The 15,191-nt window shown below is 56.7% G+C and overlaps 1 protein-coding gene across 1 annotated transcript in view; it reads right to left on the reverse strand.

The window, feature by feature from the left end:
- FAM178B (family with sequence similarity 178 member B) overlaps positions 1-15,191 on the reverse strand; it is a 99,740-nt gene that overhangs the window by 20,782 nt on the left and 63,767 nt on the right. The window contains 1 exon segment of the mRNA XM_068564177.1: positions 3,085-3,172. Within this exon segment, the coding sequence (XP_068420278.1) occupies positions 3,085-3,172 (88 nt within the window).

Raw genomic sequence — 15,191 nt, forward strand, 5'->3', positions numbered from 1 at the left:
GCACCTCAGCTGAAGCAGCACGTGTGGTCCAGGCTGTCACCACAACAGGATCCAAGGAAGGGGCTGGAGAAGCAGAGACGGCACACTGCAGGGGTCCCAGGCACGGACTCTGCAGTCAGGGCACCTGGGTTTGAATCCTGGCTCCACGGCTTTCCCACTGTGTGACCCTGAGAAGTCTCCTAGCCCTGCCTGCCTCCGTTTCCCCATCTGTACCGCACCGGGGCTCAGCCATGCTCTGCAGCACCTTAGAGCCACCACTTCGGTTGGGATGTAACGGGTGGAAAGGAAGAAGTGCCCCAGGCGCAAAGCAACGTGCAGAGGGTGGCTGGGCTGGCCCGCGAGGAGGGCCCAGGCAGCCCTGGCAGCCACGTGGTTGAGGAGGAGTGGGGAAAGCGGGGCGTGGGGGCTTGACGTGGACGGCTGCAGGGCCAAGGTGGCCCTCTGAAGGCGTGTCTCCTAAGGAGCCGCCTGGCAGGCCGGACTGGAAAGGGGAGCGCCTGCGGCCCAGAGACCTGGCAGGAGGCCGTGCAGCAGCCGCGGGCTTGCAGTGGGGACGGGGAAGCACATCAGGAGGACAGTGGGCAGGCCCGAGCTGCCCGTCTGCCCCTCGAGCCGCCGCGGGTCTGGCGCAGCTTTGCCTGGGCCGCTCGGCCCGCCTGCCGCCCCGCTCCTTCCTGCGGCACGAGCACTGACGCACCCTTCGAGACCTGGCTCAGGACGGCTCTGGAAGCCATTTCGCTGCCCCCGGGGCAGAGTTAGTCACCGGGCCTTCGGCCTGCCTCGCTCACACCCTCTCCTCCGAGGTCGTCTCCTGGTGCAGAGCCTGGCACACAGGAGGCGCTCGGCTGGGGTCTCACGAACGCACGGCGGGCACGCGGGCAGGTGGGTGACAGGTGTGGTGGGACAGCCCTGGAGCTGGGACCCACAGGGGCAGGCCTGGACTCGCCCCAGACAGGCTGGGAGCTCCCACGCCAGCTCTCCCTGGGGGAGGCATCCCCCCGGCCCTCCTCCCCCACCAGCCCCGCTCACTCGCCTCCCCTCCAGGTCCCCGCCAGGGCAGACCACCCAGCTCTTCCCCCACGCCACTCCCCTCGCCACTCTCTGGCCCTCATCACGCTCCCCGCACTCTCCCCTGCGTAGGCTCTGGCTAATAAAAAACAAATCAAAACAAAACCCCAAGCCTTGAACTGACCCTCATGCTCGAGCCAGCCTGTGTTTTCCTGATCGCTGCCAAGTGCTGCCGGACGGACGGTGGCTACTCCCACCCACCACGTGCAGCCAGTCCTGCCTTTCCTGATCTCAACGCTCTGGCCTCTCACCTCCGCTCCGCTGACACGTGTTTGGTTCTCCAAGGAGCTCGGTGGCCGCACTCGGGTCAACGCCAAAGCCTCTCTACCAGGCTGCCCCACCCCCCGCCGGAGCCTCCTGGGATCACTCTGTCTTGTCCTCGCTGCTGCATCTCTGCCTGCCCCGCCCCTGTTTGGCTCCTCTGTTCTCTTTCTCGCAGAGATGTTCTGTCATCAGGCTCTCACCTTTGTGAAGTGACCCCTGAGCAGGCCACCCTCCCCTGCGAAGTGACCCCTGAGCAGGCCACCCTCCCCTCCTGCCCTCCCAAGGTCTCTGCCTGGGGAACCTTCCTTTGCACACCCGGGAACTCAGCCTCCGGTTCCTTCAGCCCACACGTGTGTGCTGAGGTCGTGTGTGTGTCAGGTACTGTGCTAGGAGCTGACGGGCAGTAGTGAGCAGGAACCGTTTGGTCCCTGTACTCAAGGAGCTGCGGATGCCGTGTGTGTGTGTGTGTGTGTGTGTGTGTGTGTGTGTGTGTGTGTGTGTGTGTGTGTGTGTGTGTGTGTGTGTGTGTGTGTGTGTGTGTGTGTGTACACAGACCCTGAACAAAGAAAAAATATCAGGAGGTGAGCACTTTCAAATACTTTCAAAGAGTGTGATGGTGCCAGGGCACTTTTTGGATTGGGTGGTCAGCAAACGCCTCCTGGAGAAGGTGACACTTCAGCTGGAACTGGGGTGAGAAGACGCTCACGCCGTCCTAAGTCTTGGGGAAAGCATGGAAGGCAGAGGGGGCAGCCGGGGCAAAGCCAGGCCGGGCCTGCTTGGATGAGCCAACCCAAGCGGTCACCTTTCTGAGCTCCCGCCCTGCGATCGTGGCCTCTTAGACTCAGCCATATATGGTCCACCCGCCCCAGGAGGGTCCAGAACATTCTCTCAGCACTCTGGCCGCGGGCTTGCCTGGTGCGCCTCCAGTGACTAGAGACGCAGCCTTTCACCGGGACTGCCTTGCCTGTCTCGTGCTGCAAGACGGCTCAGCTGTACCCGGCAGCTCTTCTGGGGTTCCAGGGAGGCCCTTGGGGCGGGGGGAGGCCGGTGAGAGCATTCTCAACCCCTCTGCCACCCACCCTTGGGCTGGCTGTGACCCATGCTGCCCCCAGGGCCCCTGAACTACTGCTCTCTGAGCTGCAAGGAGGTTGCAGTCGGAGCTTTTTGGAGAGCAGAGGGCAGAGGAAAGAAGGCACTTCCTCCCCTGCTGCCCCAAGAATGCCTGACATGGGGCAGAAGGGTCACTGGGAGCGAGCAGGGTTAATTTAGTAGTGTTCATTTTCACCTTTATTGTTTTTCCACCTATAAAAAGTTATACAAGCAGGGGCTGGGGAAGAGGGAATGGGAGTTAGTGTTCAGCGGGTGCAGAGTTTCTGTCTGGGAGGATGAAAAAGTTCTGGAGGTAGATGGTGGCAGTGGTTGCGCAAGACTGTGGAACTGCACACTTCAAAACGGTTAGAACTCTGCCCTTAGAATTGTTAAGATGGTAAAAAAAAAAAGTTAAAATGGTAACTTTTATGTTATGTATATTTTACCACAATTTTTGAAAAAGTAATACCTGCTCCCAGCTGACTGCTCTATCCTCAGTGCCGAGCACATAGTAGGCATGCAAAAAGTAACCGTCGAATGCAAGAATGTGAGCAGAAAATTCCACTCACCTTGACTCCGCTGGCCTGAGGCTCCCAACCTTTGGGAAAAGCAGCGGGAGGAGCCGGCCGGGCTTCCCCAGCGGATGCTGAGGCAGAGACTCACCTGGGCCTCCTCTTGCCAGAGAGGGAGCGTCTCTTGCTGGTCCAGCAGCCGGGCAATGATCACGAGGCTGAGCTGGCGTCGAAGCTGCCTGTGAGAGAAGGGGCGAGAGAGACTGAGGGGATGTACCACCCTGGGCCGGGGCAGGGGGATTGAAGTCCCCAGGGTGGGCGCAGGGAGGGGCAGGACACACACTGAGATGTGAACAGGGGAGAGCCACGTGGGGAACTTTGGCTTTCTCCTTTGGTTTATAGCATTTATTATTTATTTTAGAAGTAATAAAACATGCAAGATGGGAAAGTTTAAAAATAAGCAAAAAGAAAAAATCATTTTTTAAAAAAAGTGGTGAGGCTTCCCTGGTGGCGCAGTGGTTGAGAATCTGCCTGCCAATGCAAGCAAGGGACACGGGTTCGAGCCCTGGTCTGGGAAGATCCCACATGCCGCGGAGCAACTAGGCCCGCGTGCCACAACTACTGAGCCTGCGCGTCTGGAGCCTGTGCTCCGCAACAAGAGAGGCCGTGATGGTGAGAGGCCCGCGCACCGCGATGAAGAGTGGCCCCCACTTGCCGCAACTAGAGGAAGCCCTCGCGCAGAAACGAAGACCCAACACAGCCAAAAATAAATAAATTAATTAAAAAAAAAAAAAGTGGTAACTTCAGAGGCTAGCATAGTAGTATTTATCGTCTTACTTTTTTCCTCTATATATTTGTGCTACACAGAGATAGGGACTGTTCAACCTCTTTTGCACAGACCGTCGCCTTTTCCTTCCTTTGCAGCATTATGATCTTTCAGCCCATGTAGGGTGGTGGAAGGCGGGTGACCGGGGCTTGGTGAGGCCAAGTTTTGTTGTTGTTTTTTTTTTTCAGCCAGCATCCCGTGACTTTCCTTTGGAGAAACCCTCACCCACCACACCCGGCCCAAATCCCGGCTCCCAGGGTGGGCACGTGAGCCAGGCCTGGCCCATCAGTCCCTGTGCTTGAGCCACTGAGAGGTGGCCTCGGGGTCTTGGCTGGAGCTACCAGTAGAGTGTGTGCCTTTCCAGCAGGACCACTGATCAGGTGGGAGGTGACCCCCCTGTCGCTGGTGGCCATCCTGCCTCTTTGTGGGGCAGCCTGGAGGATGAAGCAAGCAGAGGTAGAGCCCTGACAACACCCAGAGCCCGCCCTGCCTGAAGCCTCCGGCCCCCGGACCCGTGCAGTCAGTGGGTTGGTCGGCTCAGCCGATAAAGTCCCTTTGGCTTCTTCAGTCCGTCTGAGCTGGGCTCCTAAGTCTAGCACCAAACAGTCCTAACTGATTCACTCAGGACGGAGCTGGTGTCTCCACTCTTCAGGAGTGAAGACCTCTAATGGGGATTTCAGACGCTAATGTTTGGGGCTCTGATTTTCATGGGTCCTTGAGGGCTGGAGTGAGTAAAAAGAAGACAGGAGGGAAGTAGAGAGTAGAGGACAGGGCTAGGGGTGGCAGTGGCCAGGAGAGGCTGGAGAGGGGCGATGGGAGAAGGGGTGGAGGGTTACATCTTCCTCGAGGCTTCACACACTTTTTGCCCCCGTGGACAGCAGAAGGCAGCCCCTGGCATGGACTCAGATGTGGCCCACAGTCCCGATTTCCCGCGGAAAGCCAGCACCGGGGGAAGCTAAGGAGAGGTCCTGAAGCCGGCGGAAACTGAAGGAACACGAAGGAAAACACGTGGGCTGGAAGCGGCTCCGTAGAGGAGAAATGCCCTCTGGTAACAACACTGCTGGAGGGTCCCCACGGGCGCCCCTGCCCCCATCCTTGGGACGACCTCAGGGGGAAACGAAGAACAGGACATCGGGGACAGGCAGCCCTCGGAAATGATGTTTCCCTAAGGAAGTACCTGGGGGAAGCAGGACTGAGCCCCACCTGAGCGGTGCTGAAGGCACCCCTGCAACTTCCCCAGGGCCTGCGGCCACCGTGGCCTCAACGTGGGTGCAGGGGGGGCTCCCAGTTGGTGGGGAACGGAGGTGGGAATGGCCTCCTCCAAGCCAGGAGGGTAGGTGGTACCTGAAGCAGGGGCCTTGTTGATTTTCTTATTCGAGAAAATCAGAGGAATCAACAAGGCAAGAGGCTCTTGATTCAACAAAAAGGGAAACAAGCAGCATCAGGCAGCAGCATCACATACTAGAAGGGCAAACATGGGAAGGAGGGGAGACGCTCCCACACAGCTGGCGGGGACAAGGACGCGTACACCTACGTCGGCCCACTGCCTGGCGAGACCTCCTAAAGATACGGATGCTCGTATGCCCACCCCACGGCCCGGCAGTCCTACTCCCGGGCACACACGTACGACGTACGAGGAAAGAGAGGCGGACGAGCAGCACCGATCCGCCACTAGAATGGACAGAGGGGCTGGGCTCCACCCACCCATCTCAAGCCCACGCGGAACGAATGTGGATGAGCCACGACTCCATCCGGCAGCACGGGTGAGCCTCACAGGGCTGTGTGAAAGAAGCCAGTTCCAACAGGATACATGTGTATGATTTCACTTACATTAAGGACAAAAACAGGGACACCTGGCAGGGGGTGGGGTGGCGGGCAGGCTCTGCTCACGTCTCATTTCTTCTTCTTTTTTTTTCTTTTCATTCGGCCGCACCACGTGGCTCGCGGGAACCTTAGTTCACCAACCAGGCACTGAACCTGGGCCCTGGCAGTGAAAGCGCTGCGTCCTAACCACTGGACCACCAGGGAACTCCCTCATTTCTTGATCTGGGTGCTGGTTTTACGTGTGTTCGACTTGTGGAAACCCACTGAGCACACACTTACGGTCTGTGTTCTGTTCGTATGTTGCAGTCCAATAAAACTATTACTTAAAGAAGGAGTTCAGCTGTGGGGTGGTAAGGATAGCCTGACTTAGCCAATAAAAATATAGGATGCCAGTTAAATATGAACTTCCTATAGATAAAGAACAATGTTTTTTAGCGTGAGTTTCTCCTATGCCATCTTTGTATTTTATCTGGCCACCCTGGGAGGGGCTGGCCATCCCCTTCCATTCTGGACTGGTGACCCCGGTTCCCTTTCTGCAGAGCGCCCCAGCTTTCCCACCCACCCTCCGAGTCCTGGGGAGAGGCAGCCCCATCTGGACTGCGTCACGGGACAGAACATGGGAGCCCTCATCCGGCACCCCCCACACCAGACCCCTCACCCGGAGCCCCACCCGCGTCTCTCCCTGGGCTCCCGCCGCGGCGCCCGCCCAGCACCGGCCGCCAGAACCTGCTCTCCAGCTGTTCCCCGGGAGCCCCAGCAGCAGCTGGGCCAGGAGCACGGGGCGGTGGGGGGCGGGGGGTGGGGGGGAGGTAGACGGGCCCTCCGAGCCAAGCTGCTGCTCCAGCGCGAGAACTTGCAGCCGGAGTCCCCAGTCCGGCATCTGGGCTTCATTAATCCAAACCCGGGCCTTGGGGAGCGCCGTTACCCGCAGCGGGTGGGGAGGGGCCGACCCGGGGGTGGGGTGCTGGCAGGCCGGCAAAGCAGAGCCGGGGGTGGTTCCAGAAGGGAAGAGGTGGGCCGGGTGGGTCAGGACAGAGCTGCTGTCCGGAAAGAAATAGAAGACAAGCATCAGAAGGAGCCCCGGGGGGGGGGGGGGGTGAATGGATGAAAAGAAACCCACATCTGAGGGCGGTGCGCTCCCCGCCTGCCCACTGCCTTTCATCCTGACGGCCCTCCCTGCCTTCTACACACAGTCCCCTGCCCTCTCAGTTCCCACTGGGACACAGGGAGAGGGAACAGGACCACTTTTTAATTCCACACTGAGAACTCACTCTACAGAGGGGAAAGAGCAAAGACTCACCCCAAACACCACCCACACTGTGCAGGGGGCGAGCAGGGGGGCCCGTGGCCCGGCTGAGGTTGGCCCCGGGCCGTCCTCCCCCAGAAGCTGCCCAACCCCACCCGGCGAGGCCTCCCCGGAACTCAAACCAGGCGAACACAGGAGGATGCAGAACCCACTGGAGCCATGCCAGCCAGTGTCATATAAGGCAACAGGCTCCAGCCCTCTGAAATCACACCAGGCCAGGCCTCTGCCTCAGTCCTGCCCCGCCACCCTGACAGGCCGCTGTAAGACCAGGACACCGGATCAGCACTCAGAGGGCCTAAGGCGCTGGGAAATTGGGAAATGACTTTTCCAAACCAACAGCAGAGCCGGGAAGTGGAGCGCAGGCGCTCTACTCCCCAGCCTCCAGCCTCCAGCTCCTGCAAGGGGCAGCCTGTGGGTGCTCTGAGGACCGCAAAGGTGCCTGCCAGCTCGGGCCATTAGGGTGTCAGGACAACCACACAGGTCACCGCAGCCCCCTGGAGGGGAACTAGGCTCTGCTGAGGTTGAACTACCGTAAGAGGCCACCAGGCATCTGGCCAAAGGCGTGAACGGCGTTTTCCATGTCTCTAGGGCAGCTCAGGAAGCAACTGCAGCGGCCTGTTCCGCCGTGGAAATGCCGCCCAACACCCTGCCCCAGGGCGTCTGCCCGGCTCGCCGCTCCCGGGCTGTCCATGCCGCCTCTCAGGCATCACGACCGCCTCTCATGCCACCTGCCCCTCACTCCTTCCCTGGAGTCTCCTATCTTGCACGTGAGCATGTGCCACCTGGGCAGGAAGGACAAGGACCTGGGCTCAGAGGTCAGGGTAAACTCTTCGGCCGTCTGCCCGGTCATCCCCACACCTGCTGGGACACTCACAAGTGTGGGCACACACAGTGCAGACAGGAAGAGACGGTGGGATTCAGACAGCCTCAGATCCACATGGTGGGGTCCCACCAGGCAACATGAAGAAGCCATCTACCGGTCCCACCGGCACCCATGTTCAAAACCCGGCACCACACACCCACGGAATGGAAGTTGGGGAAGCGGTTTTCTTTGCAGAGGGAATGCCTGGGGCGGGGGGCGGCCCAGGGGCCTTCTGGGGAGCAAGCAGGTGACGTTCTGGCCTGTGAGGCAGCGGTGGTTGCACAGACGCTTGGCAAAGTGTACAGTGTCCACCTCTGATGTGTCCTCTCCTGCATGCATAGTACAACCAAATAAAAAGGTTACTACCGCTTAGTAAATAAAGTTCATGTGGACAATCACAACCCAACTTCCATCCTCCTATCTCCCTTCCTCCCTCCCTCTCTCTCTTTCTGGTATTATGAGGAAACCCACAGACCACTACGCTTAAAATACCTTAAAAGTCACCCCGTCTCATGTCCTGGTACCCACATATCCGTCCGTTTAACTAGGGCCTTTGCGTACTTGAAGGAAGTCGCCGAACTTCCCATGGCTACCCCTTCCCCGGTGCAACAGCTACTCTTTTCTAACCTTTGGAATCCTGTTGCCATTCTGGGTTGTTTCTTATGAAGTTCCTCAGCGTTGCTGACATTCCCATCAAGTGAGGCGCTCAGAGCTGAGGCTGACACTCATTCTAGGGGCAGCCTCGAGATGCGACGCCGTTGACAGATTGGGCCCAAAGTTAGTTCATACGTCTCGCTGTCAAATCCCATCTCCCAGATCCTGTTCTTAATTGTGCCGCTGGGTCTCTCTTTCCCACTCAGCCCATCATTATGGTCTGCTGAGATGTTCCGGGATCTTCAATTTGCTGTCAGTCACATTCATGTTACGTGTGAACCTGACCATTGTTCTATTAATGGCCTCGTCCAAGACCCATGGTCTGCGCTGGCCAACCTGTCAGTGAAGACGGAACTCTGGGTGGCCGCCTGGGCCTTCCCTCCAGGCCAATTCTGACGGCTAGCAGCACTTTTGGATGACGAGCCCATCTAATTTGACATCGCTCAGCCCATGTTTCTTTATGTTGTCACAAGATACGAGGATCGTTTCCGTCAAAGGCCCTACAAAACCCAGACAGCCCTCTCCAGAGTACTCTTCTGGTTAGTCTGTCAAAAACGAAATGAGGCTAGTCTGATATGATTTATTCTTAGGAATCCTAGAAAGCGGTGCTTCCTTGTCTATGTATGTGCTCACACGCTATCCCCTGGGGAGTTCTGTTGAGGGACACATCAAGCCCGCGGCACTGAGTGAAGAAAGCACCTTCTGCACCCTCCCTCCCCATGCCCCGGGACCTCCCGCACCCTCCCACCCACCGGAGGTCTCTGCAGAGTGAGGGCGCCCCACCTGCACGTCGCCCAGGACAGGCTTGAGACATCCTTTTGCTGGAGGGGACCTCAACTCATTTCACACAGCTGGATGCTGTCATTCCGTCTCCCCCGATATCTTAGGCTGCAATCCCCTTTGATCAATATTTGAGTCCAGATGAAAAATTATGCTCCTCAACAAGGAAGACAGAAGCAAAATGGGAATTACATGGTATTGTTCTCTCTTCATCCGTGTTAACGTTTCCTCATCAGCCCAGAACAGCACTCCTCACTTCAAAAATAACTACACAAGGGGGGCTTCCCTGGTGGCGCAGTGGTTGAGAATCTGCCTGCTAATGCAGGGGACACGGGTTCGAGCCCTGGTCTGGGAAGATCCCACATGCCGCGGAGCAACTGGGCCCGCGAGCCACAACTACTGAGCCTGCGCGTCTGGAGCCCGTGCTCCGCAACAAGAGAGGCCGCGATAGTGAGAGGCCCGCGCACCGCGATGAAGAGTGGCCCCCGCTTGCCGCAACTAGAGAAAGCCCTCGCGCAGAAACGAAGACCCAACACAGCCAAAATAAAATAAATAAATAAATAAATAAATAAATTTAAAAATAACTACACAGGGGACTTCCCTGGCAGTCCAGTGGTTAGGACTCCACGCTTCCACTGCAGGGAGCATCGGTTCCATCCCTGGTCGGGGAACTAAGATCCCACATGCCTCGTGGTGTGGCCAAAAGAAAAAAAAAAAAAAGCAAAAATTACACAGAAGCCCTTTCTACGGGCCTTAGCTTTTCCCACCAATACTGTCACTGGTCTGTGCTATTTCTCCATTTGCCTTGCTCATGTCCCTTTCTTTCCCTCTTCCATATCTTTCAAGATCAGAGATCATGCATGAGCTCTGAGTGCAGCCCCTGCACCTCTAGATACTTCCTGCATTTTTCGTCATTGGGTCCATTTGCAAACCATGTTCAAAGTTTTATTGCAGGATCTCTCTAGCCCCCCTGAACCATTTTTCTTTTTGGAATCTGCTACTAAAAAGCTCTCACTCTCTCTACTCTTTTTGAAATCTGCCCTCCAGAAGCAAGCACTCCACAAGCACGCTCCCCAAGCCCCTCCTCCGTGCCAGGGTCCAAGGACCCAGCGAGCAAAGTCACAGCTCTTGTCCTCACGACGCTCACAGCCCAAGGGGTCAGCAAGGGGCACCAACAACCAGGGCTCTGCATCCGGAGGTTTCTCCGAAGAGGAGATGCCTCATCTCAGCCTAGTCTTGGGGGGTGAGGAAATGTCAACCAGGCAAAGAGGAGGAAGAAGACAGGGAAAGAGGCTTCTCTAGGAAGAGGGAACAGATGTTGAAAAGTTCAAGACAAATGCTCATCATGGGTTTGGGTAGCCGCACATTTTCAGGATATGGCTGGAGGGTGGAAGCCTGTGAGGGGACGTGGCAGGGAGAAGGCAGGCTTGGGAAAGTAGGCACGAAAGCCCTCGTACGCCAGGCTGGGCTGTTTGAATTTCATCCTGAGCATAGAAGCCTGAAGGATTTTAAGCAGAGGAGTGACAGGGACAGATGTGCATTAGAAGGAAGAGGCCACCGCTGGACAGAGTGGGGATGGGTCACACGGGAGAGAGCCTGGAAGGAGCCAGCTCCGGTTCCCTGGCAGACGTCCAGGGGTGCTGTCCTGAGAGCCTGAGCCGCTGTGGCACCGGAGGGTGATGTGGAGAGGTAACTGTCGTGGGAGATGGGGACGCCTGAAGGGACAGAAGGTGCCCACAGACACCCCAGGCTTCAGGCCATGGGCAGATGCCATCACAGGGCCATGGAAGACAGGAGGAGGTGGTCCCCCTTGGAAGACAGTGACTTCTGTTTCACATGTGCTGAATTTGAAATACTTCCCACTCGGATCTGGTGCTGAGCAGAAAAGTCTGGCCAGAGGTATTGACTCAGGAGCCCCTGGCGCGAAGTTGGCGTTGAAGCCATGGAAGTGGCTGAGATGGGGTCCTGGGTGGAGTCCCAAGGAGCTGGACTCTGAAACGGAGATGAGCGTGCATGGAATTTATGGCAGGAGTGGGGTATAAGGGTGCTCTTGGCATCACTCCTATCGGGGGGTGAAGGAAGCAGGTCTGGGCCGGGGGCAAGCCAGGCTGCGATGCAGTCTCCGCAAAGCCCTCAGCCGACCCCGCAAGGGGCTCTGGAGCCGGCAGGGTCCCCGCCTCTCAGAGACATGCAGGGTTGAGGCAGCGGAAGCCCTTTATACCCCCAGCCCCGGGCTGCTCCCAAGGAAGGGGCCCAGCCAACCTTCCGCAGAGGCAGCTCGACGCTCCCAGCAGCTGGGGAGAGGCGCCCGAGTCCTGCAAGGGGGCAGTGTGGACAGAGGCCCACAGAGCCCCGCCCAGAAAGCCCCCCGAGGCTATGCCAAGGGACCAGAGAGGAGGGGCTGGGGCAGGACCCTGAGGCCAACCAAGGCTCAGGGAGCAGCGGGGGGGGGGCCACCGAGGATGGCGCCTTAGGGGGAGGGGCCTGAGGAGGGGAGGGTACCAGGAAAACCACACCGTGCAGCCAGCCAAGGCGAAAATGGGAAGCTTGCGCACGAGGACAGGCCATTAGGTCACTGGTGACAGAGCGCTTTAGGTAGACTGGGGTGGCGCCTCTACTCCCACTGCCCCCCCCACACACACACAGCCACTCATAAAGGGGAGCGAGCTTCTGCTCAGCCATCACCCCGCGTGCTCCTGGCTCCATGGGGACCCTCGGCCGTCCTCCCAGCTCCAGCCATGGTCCCTTGACCCCTGGACATGACTTTCCTCTTGCCTCTTGTTCCTCCAGATTTTGAACCCTTCTGAAATCTTGAGGGTCTGGGGTCTTGGTGGACTCCTTCTAGAATGTTCTGGACTTGTCCGCCTCCAGAGGCCCGAATGTCTCTTTTCTCAGGTGAGAACTCCCTCTGAGACACTCTGAGCTCTGAAGAACCCCCGTGTCCAGGGTGGGCAGGGTTTGGACAAGGAGAAGGAGAGAGCTGGGGGTGGAGAGTGTGGACGGCAGCAGGAGCTGCAGGGAGGAGTGCGTGGAGATGGAACTGCCGTTCGAAGGTAGGAGACACACAGAGCACATTTCTTTGCTGACAGAAAGAGCCAGTAGAGAATAAAAAGCTCAAGGTATAAGGACGAGCAAGGATGATGCAGAAGGAAGGTCTGGAAAAGGCAGGACTGTTGAGATCCTGATTGTGGAGGAGGGATCAGGAGGAAAGGCGGGGGTGAGAGCTGTGGGTCCACTGGGTGTGTGTGTGGGGGCAGCAGTCAGTCATCCTGTGGAGAGAGAAGGGGCCCCGCTGTTTGCTGGGAGGGGAGAGGTGTCTCCAGCAGGAAGCCTGGTGGAGCCTGGAATCTGCTGAGGGCCCCCAGGAGGCTGGCTGGCAACTCAGGGCGGCTCCTGGGCAGCCTGAAGGGGTCAGGGGCCGAGGGGGAGGACCAGGGAATGTGGTAGCACCACGCCACGTGGCCATGCAGTTTTCAGGGTGGGCAGATCTGAAGAACACGCAGGAAGGGAGTTAACAGTGGAGCGAGGGACCCAGGAAACGAAGCTGGGAGAGGCTGATGGGCTGGGAGAAGATGAACCTGTCCGGGGCCATGCACGGACCCTCTGCCCACCCGGGGTGGCAGCGTGGAACCCAGAGGGAAGCGAGGAGGGCTCCGGGGAGCTCTGGTGCGCCCGCACCTGTCACTACTCTCATCCCTGGGGCAAACACCTGGCGACTCTGAAGGCTGCTTTCTCCCAGGGCTGCCTGCTCCTCCCTCGTGACCAGGAATCTGCTTAAGCTGGTGTCACTTCCCCTCTACTTCCAGGGCCACGGTGAGGCAGCACCCGTGGGACATTTAATAAACTTTCGCAGGTGGTGAAGGAGGGTCCCGAGCCTGGGAACATCGGCTTTCAGAGGCAGCTCCCTCCCGATGGGGCCCGTGGGAACTGCCGCTGAGGCCTGCGCGGACATGCGCTCTGCCCAGCAGCTCCTGGAGCCACCCCAGAGGGGCAGAGTCCCAAGACAGACTTTCCTCCAAGAGCCCCCCCTTCCCATTGGCCCCATTTCAGGTGCTTCGCTCTAGTCTGTACTTTCATTTCTCACGGTTACGCTCAACTCTGCCTTACAGCGCATCCCTTGAAGTCTTGGTCAACCAGGTGGGGAGGGGGGCATCACACCCGTGTTGGCGGGGGTTCTCGCTCTGTGCTTAACCAGTCGGCAGGCAGGCAGACGAAGAAAGTGGCAGCCCATCGTCCAGCAACACGCCCTCCTTCCCGGGGTCAGTCTGGGCACGGAGCCCAGTGGGGCAGCCGCCAGCGAGGGGAGAACAAGGCCACCACCACGGGGACGCTGTGGAGGGCGCAGCTAACTAAAGAGCACAGTGAATACGGTGCAGCTGTGAAAAAGAATTAGAAGCTCTTTCCGATCCAGTTTGGAACAGCTGCCAAAACCTACGCCGAAGTACAGAAGGGCGGGGAGGACAAGCCATAAGCACAGATGAGAAATGGGGACAAGGCTGGGTGGTACAGGCACGGGGGAGGGGGAGGGGCAGGTGTTCAAGAGGTACTCCTTGGTGCCTTTTGAATTTTGTTCTGAGTGTTTCATCTATTTAGAAAAAGAAATAAAATTTCTAAGTAAATGAATACACACCATCCATCCCTATGACGAGCCCTCTTTCCCAGCAACGGGTCTCGGCAGGAGGTTTTACCCTAGTTGGTGTGTCTGTCTGAAAGCAGGTGAGGCCGTTCCATTATACTCACTATGAGCATTTAAGGAGCATCTACCGAGGGCCCTGGAGCTATAAAGAAGATACCCTCGGAAAGACACTGATTCCTGACATCACAGTTTGGCTAACAGACGAACGATGTCATAAATTTAGGATATGACACAGGTAGTTTCAAATCTGTTGGGAAATGATGGATTACTACGACAGAAAAAAATTGGTGTTGGGTCACTGGCTCTTTGGGGGTGGAAAAAATCAAGTTAGATCTCTGTCTCATACCTACAAAAAATAGATTCCAGATGGGATTAAGAGCCAAGAGAAACAAAGTTATGTAAGTACTGAAAGAAAATAGAACACAATATTTTTATGCTCTTGGGGTGGGGAAGGCCTTCCTTTTCAAGATAGAAAGATTCAATTACAATCAACTCTCTGTACTATCCATGTACCTTTTCTGTGAATCTAAATCTATTCTGAAATTAAAAGTTTATTGAAGGGACTTCCCTGGTGGCGCAGTGGTTAAGAATCCTCCTGCCAATGCAGAGGACACAGATTCGAGCCCTGGTCCAGGAAGATCCCACATGCCGTGGAGCAACTGAGCCCGTGCGCCACAACTACTGAGCCTGCACTCTAGAGCCCGCAAGCCACAACTACTGAGCCCGCATGCCACAACTACTGAAGCCCATGCGCCTGGAGCCTGTGCTCCACAACAAGAGAAGCCACCGCAATGTGAAGCCTGCGCACTGCAATGAAGAGTGGCCCCTGCTTGCCGCCGACTAGAGAAAGCCGGCATGCAGCAACGAAGACCCAACACAGCCAAAAATAAATTTAAAAAAAAAAAAAAGGTTATTGAAAAAGGGAAAAAAAATCAGTTCACGGAAGGATATACACAAAGGTTTAAAAAGGACAATTTACAGACTTAGGAGGAAACACGGTGTCCAAAATATATGTATTAAGCAACTTATAAATCAATATAATTAAGAAGAAGATAAATTACCTGATAGAAAAATGGGCGCGATATCAAGAGGTAATTTACACCAAGAGAAACACAAAAAGGCCAATGAACATAGCAAAAGGTTCTCAATTTCACTGGCAATCAGGGAAATGAAAATTAGAACCACAGGAAGAGATTTTTCACTTACCAGATTAATTAAAACTTAAAAACAAAACTGAGACTACACGGTGTTAATGAGAATGTGGAGAAACAGGCATTTTCATGTCTGTTACTGATTAGTACAGCTTCTTTTGTGGAGGCCAAATTTTATATATACATACTTTAGGACTGCAATTTCAAAGAACTGATCCT

This window comes from Eschrichtius robustus, chromosome 15, assembly GCF_028021215.1.
Source record: "Eschrichtius robustus isolate mEscRob2 chromosome 15, mEscRob2.pri, whole genome shotgun sequence".
Classification (NCBI taxonomy): Eukaryota; Metazoa; Chordata; class Mammalia; order Artiodactyla; family Eschrichtiidae; genus Eschrichtius; species Eschrichtius robustus.